Genomic DNA, 6398 nt, shown 5'->3' on the forward strand with positions numbered 1-6398 from the left:
GAAGGGAAGAACTCATTAAGGTGGCCAGACACAGTGGCTCACACCTGTAACCCAGCAGACCAGGAATCTGAGGCAGGTGGACTGCTTGAGCTCAGGAGTTTGACACCAGCCTGAGCGAGAGCAAGACCTAGTCTCTACGAAAAATAGCAAAACTAGCCAGGCATCGTGTCAGACACCTACAGCCTCACTGCTTGGGAGGATGAGGCACAAGGATGGCTTGCACACAAGAGTTTAAGATTACTGAGAGCTATGATGCCATGGCACTCTACCCAAGGCAACAAAATGAGACTGTCCTAAAAGAAAAAAGTTCATTACGGAGGCAAGACAGAAAATTAACTGCCTCCATAAAGAACAACAGAGTCCAAAGCCTATTGGAAGAAACAATCCCCTTTACGATGCATAACGGAAACATCTCTAAAATACAAAACTTGAACACGTGAAAATCATGTTTCAGCAAACCTTTAAGCTCCTCTCTGAACACACAAAAGCAGACACGAACTAACACATAGACACGTTTGGGTCTTGGTAAGAATGGTGAGTGGCTGGGAGATGCCTTAAGCTCCAAGGCCCAACAGCCCGCTGACAGTACCCAGCAGGTCCATCTGTAGACCCTTTCCCATAAATGCCTGAGTTGGACCAGGGTAAGAGTTGGATGCCTTTCCTACCCAATTCTATATAAAATATAGATGGATATGTTTTCATTCTTCAAGTAGTTAGATCCAATCAACCAAGTAAGTTTTATGTCACAGTCCCTTCATGCTAAATTATTAGCCTCTGCACAACTTCTCAATATTCAGATCAGGTCTGGACATCGCCATCCTCTTTAAGGTCAGTTCCAAAGTATCTCTCCTATGATACTTGCATTTTGTCATGGCAAGTGCTGAAAAGCCAGCTTTGCAAAGGTAACATCACCCTCCGCAAAAGTATAGCTGTATATAAGGCTGATGCTATGAGCTAGATGCCCACAGATGTCTAATTCTGTTTCTGTCAACAATTTAAACTGCCCTGGGGTACCCTGGCACACACAGCTTCAAAAGCCGCTGCACCAGAAAGTGATCCTTGCTTTGTGCTGTTGGCAGAGAAGGTCCTGCATACCAGCTTAGCAAGCCCACTTCAAATCTTGGCTCCAGAAACAAAAGAATGTGTGGGGAAAATAAGGGTGTCTACCTCACCATCTAGTCAAAGGAATAAGTAAGATGAAGGAGAAAAATCACATAGGTCAGTGCCTGGCAAAAATTCAGCCTTCTATGAAGATTAGCTCCTTTGATCAATTCAGATCCACCTGCCCATAAGACCTTATATACTATCACTTCCCTCCCTCCTTTCTTCACACTCACCCATCATTTCCTTAAGAACCACTTCCCACAATACCCATTCTCTAACACAGCAGTCTGCATGCTGCTACTAGAATTTCAATCTAATGGTGACAAAACCCTAGTGAGATAGACTAAGACCACCATCCCTCTAGCACATAAATGCACACATATATCTAGCACACACACACACACATACACATGACCAAAAAGAAGAAGGAAAGACCTATTTGGGGAGGTAAATACAAATTATCTTGGCCTCTCCTACTCTTCTGACAATGCCCAGCATTCAAGCAAAAATTACAAGACATGGAGGAAAACAAACATTGTCAAGGAACAAAGCAATCAACACAAACAGATACAGAGGTGACCTATATATTAGAACTATTGGTGGGATACTTTAAAATAACTACTGTGTTTCCCTGAAAATAAGACACTGTCTTAAATTTATTTTTTCTCAAAAAGACACACTCGGGCTTATTTTCAGGGGATGTCTTCCTCTCCACACTGAAATGCATGGCCTGGCTATGCAGATATGCTGCATAGCCATGCCCATCACTAGGTCTTATTATCGGAGTAGGGCTTATATTTAACAAATGCATAGAAATCCTGCTAGAGCTTATTTTGGGGGTAGGTCTTATTTTCAGGGAAACACGGTATGTTAATGTTCTTGTGAGATAGTTCTGGACCAGGTGTGATTTTTATCCCTTCATCTCCAGGAGATGGTGAGTAGTATCTAGAGACATTTTGAATTGGTACAACTAGGGATAGAAATATCACTGGCATCCAGAGATCAAAAGATACCACTTAATGTTCTAAACTTGAAAAACACCCAGGACAGCCACTATTACAGAGAATGATCCATCCCAAGGTCAATACTGCTGGGTTGAACAACTCTGGTTGGTAGAAAACATAAATAACAAGCACATACAGGCTCGGCACCCATAGCTCAGTGGTTATGGTGCCAGCCACATACACCGAGGATGACAGGTTCAAACCCAGCCTGGGCCAGCTAAACAACAACGACAACTGCAACAAAAAACAGGTGGGTGTTGTAGTGGGTGCCTATAGTCCCAACTACTTGGGAGGCTGAGGCAAGAGAATCGCTTAAGGTGGGATCACGCCTATGGTTCATCCTATAAGGGTACATGTGAATCTCTCTAAATGTAGAATATAAATGTCTTAACACAATAACTAAGAAAAAGACATGAAGGCTATGTTAACCAGTTGGATGAAAGTACTTCAAATTGTATACAGAAACAGTACACTGTACCCCATGATAGTATTAATGTATACTGCTATGATTTAATAAAAAAAAAAAATTTCTTTTTAAAAATTCAAACTACAGAGAGAGAAGAGAGAGAGAAAAAAAAAGAGAATCGCTTAAGCCCAGCAGTTGGAGGTTGCTGTGAGCTGTGATGGCACAGTACTCTACAGAGGGCAACAGAGTGAGACTGTCTCAAAAAAAAAAAAAAAAAAAGCAAGCACATACAGATGGGATATTTCATCGAGAGGTGAAAAGTAGAAGAAAAAGACAAATGGAAATGCCAGAAGTAAAATTTGTTTCCTAATGATACCAGAGATATAGAATTCTTTCAATGGCTCATGAGTAGACTCAGAGAAACCAGCAGGAAAAAAAAAAGTGACTGTGAAAGGTAGGTCAATATTAACAATTCAATCTAAAAAACAGAGGGAAAATAAAGAGTGAAAAAAAAAAAAACGGAGCTGCCAAGATTTGTGGACAATATCATACAATCTATTAATACTACAAACATACTTGGAATCCCAGGGGAAGAAAGTGGAGACCTTTTTACAGATGATGGTTGATTTTTTTTAATTTTTTTTTTATTTTTGCATAGAAGCACAAGACTAATGAGGTTGGTTTTTAATTCCCTTCTCTGTGGCTTTATGTATTTACTAAACACAAGTGAACATACAATGGCTATCCTTTTACAATTAAGCATTTTCTCAGTCAGCTAAGTCTTCCAAACATGTATTTAATTTGCTAAAACTAACAAGATCTTTCATGTTAATTTGACAAGAGGGTTCGGTGTAGTGCAGTCACAACCGCCTGTTAACAAACACATAACTTTTTAAAAGGCAATCATTCACGTTACTTAATCTCAAACTGACGTTTCCTACTGGAAATATGATCCTTCCACTACACTTAAAAATACAAGATGTTTATCACAGTATTGCTGAGTAATACTTTACTAGAATTCATGGATCTGTGGGATGTAAGTACTTTAAATCAGTAACTTTATTTTTTTTGTAGAAACAGAGTCTCACCTTATTGCCCTCGGTAGAGTGCTGTAGCTTCACAGCTCACAGCAACCTCCAACTCCTGGGCTTAGGCGATTAAAACAGTAACTTTCAGTATTACTGAATTCAGTATTAACTGATTTCAGTAATTGAATTTACTTGAACGTTGATTTTTGTATTTTCTTTAATTTCACACAAACACCAGGCCAGTTGAAAAGGTCTCCCCAGGCAATATGAAGCCATCTGCATTCTCAAGTTTGTCTCCGACAGAGGGTCAGATAATGCACCTTGATGCTTGTGATATTTAAAAAGCAACCTTCATCTATTCTATGTTGGAAAAATTACTCACTGGGCCTCTGCGCTTGGCACAGCAAAGTGCTCAGAAAAAAAAATGTTCACTGATAGAGTAAGTTCATTGATCCCCTTAATGAACCAATCAGAGGTTAAGGATTCTACCTTCAACCCAGAGCAAGCAAAACCAATGAACTACAATCTCAATGTCTGTGACCCCACAGCAACAAAAATCTGTATGTTGATTTTGAAGGGGATGGTGTGAGAGGTGCAGACTTTGGGAGGTAATGAACCCATAGGGGTGGGGCCTCATGGATGGGATCAGTGTCCTCATAAAAGGGACCCCAGAGAGCTCCCTCACCCTTTTATGTGAGGACACAGTGAGAAGGCACCATGGATGAACCAGGAGCTGAGTCCCCACCACTCACGCCATCTGCCACACTGGGATCTTCAGCCTCCAGAACTATATAATAGTGATAGCAATAATAGCAATAAATGTGATTTATAAGCCTCAGTGTCCTTATAAAAGGGACCCCAGGGCACTCCCTCACCCATTCCACCATGTGAGGACACAGTGAGAAGGTGTCATCTGTGAACCAGCAGTGAGTCCCCACCGCTCACAGCATCTGCCACACCCGGATCTTCAGCCTCCAGACCTGTGAGCAATAAACATCTGTGGTTTATAAGCCTCTCGGTCTGTGGCATTTTTGTTATAGCTTCCTGAAAGGACAAAAAATAAGGTGCAAATAACACTTCCAAGGTACACTTCTCAACTGGATCCCTGAGGACAGGCTGATGCTCAAGAGATTTTAAAAAGTGAACCCAACTCGAAAACAAGCCCATTACCCTTCAAGGGATCAGGGTTGTGGGGTGAGAGGAACACTGGGGGCCACCTGGTTCGGAGAAACACCTTCTTCATAAAAACAAGTGATTTTCAATGGGTGTGCCACAAAAATTTTTAAAGATCATTAATTAAATCATTCTCAAAAAAAGTTCAAAGCACAGTAAGTATACTCTTTTTTTTTTTTACTTTCTTTTTTTGCATTCTTTTGGCCAGGGCTGGGTTTGAACCCACCACCTCCAGTATATGGGGCCAGCACCCTATTCCTTTGAGCCACAGGTGCGGCCCTTTACTCTTTTCCTTTTTCAACATAATTTAAGTGTTTAAACTATAGAACATGAAACTTTAACTACAGGTTCAAGTGCGCCATGAGATAAAAAAGGTTGAAAATCAATGCTATACATGGTAAGTGTATATATAAGGTCCCAGTAGTAGTTATGATACCAAGATGTACCACTCCCTGGTCAGTCTCACACAGTCTCACTAAGACTATGCCATGTGTTCTTTGTATATGAAAAAAAGGCATAAACTAGATATAACATTTTTAAAAAGCCTTGTTTTTACGTAGAAGGGTTAAGTTCTAGTGTGTATGGGGAGACTCCAGTCAACAATAATTTATTACAAATACTAGACCCTCCATACCTGACCTAATTTTAACCCTCCTTATGTTGACATAATTTGACCAAACATGTGTCTTCTTGAGGAAAAAATAAATAGAAGACAGTGTCTTATTTTCGGGGAAACATGGTGTCAGCATATTAAGCCTAGTTCCTTATACTGACCACCTCTGAGTGTTGACCAGGTTGTTACTGTCCCTTGAGTGGTCAACTCACAGACGTTCTACCATATTTTCAGAGAGCCAGAAGGGGAGCAGTTCAATATTGTCAACACACATGATAAACATTTGAGAACGAAAATGAATCCCCCTGCGTTGATCACTATCCATTATACGTACTGAAACACTGTATGCCATTAATATGTACCATTATTATTTGCCAATTCTAAAATAAATAAAATACATATACTTGATATTAAAAAGAAATAAAGAAAAAGACGTGTTTTGATACAGGTGTAAAGTTTAGATTTTTCACCCGACTGGGAGCCAGCAAGACTTTTCTGGGTTAGCATACAAGGAAAGGGAAGGGAAAACAATTTCTTTAAATGCCACTGGTTCAACCCTCAGTAGCCTGGGGTTGTTTCTGTCCCCAACTGACTTTTTCCAGAGTTGCCTAAACCTTGCACTTAAGCTCCATTAATGACTCCACACCCTCCAAGGCATGTTCTCTTCATGTTGGACTGCACCATCGAAATGCAAAGCAGGTGAGTCAAATTTCCCCGAAATCATCTCCCTGGGCAGCCAGATTGTAACAGCACAAGTCTGAGCAAAGTTACACAACCCAGTCAACTCTAGAAATCCCAGCCCTTTGTAACACAAAGCTCAAGATGGCTTTTTTCACCTATATATTTGTTGGTGGGTAGCTAAGCACAACTAATTGGGTGCCACCTGTGGCTCAGTGAGTAGGGCGCCAGCCCCATGTACCAAGGGTGGTGGGTTCAAGTCCAGCCTCAGCCAAACTGCAACAAAAAAATAGCCAAGCGTTGTGGCAGATGCCTGTAGTCCCAGCTACTTAGGAGGCTGAGGCAAGAGAATCACCTAAGCCCAAGAGCTGGAGGTTGCTGTGAGCCGTGAC

The 6398-nt window shown here is 41.0% G+C and overlaps 1 protein-coding gene across 1 annotated transcript in view; it reads right to left on the minus strand.

The window, feature by feature from the left end:
• The window catches only part of DHRSX (dehydrogenase/reductase X-linked), a 111105-nt gene extending 110503 nt beyond the window's left edge, over nucleotides 1–602 (minus strand). Inside the window, exon 1 of the mRNA XM_012807140.2 lies at nucleotides 590–602. Coding sequence (XP_012662594.1) covers nucleotides 590–602 — 13 coding nt within the window. The remainder of the gene's footprint in view (nucleotides 1–589) is intronic.
• Between the last annotated feature and the right edge of the window lie 5796 nt (nucleotides 603–6398).

Source organism: Otolemur garnettii, unplaced genomic scaffold, assembly GCF_000181295.1.
Source record: "Otolemur garnettii isolate 467f Iridium unplaced genomic scaffold, OtoGar3 scaffold00065, whole genome shotgun sequence".
NCBI classification, from domain to species: Eukaryota; Metazoa; Chordata; class Mammalia; order Primates; family Galagidae; genus Otolemur; species Otolemur garnettii.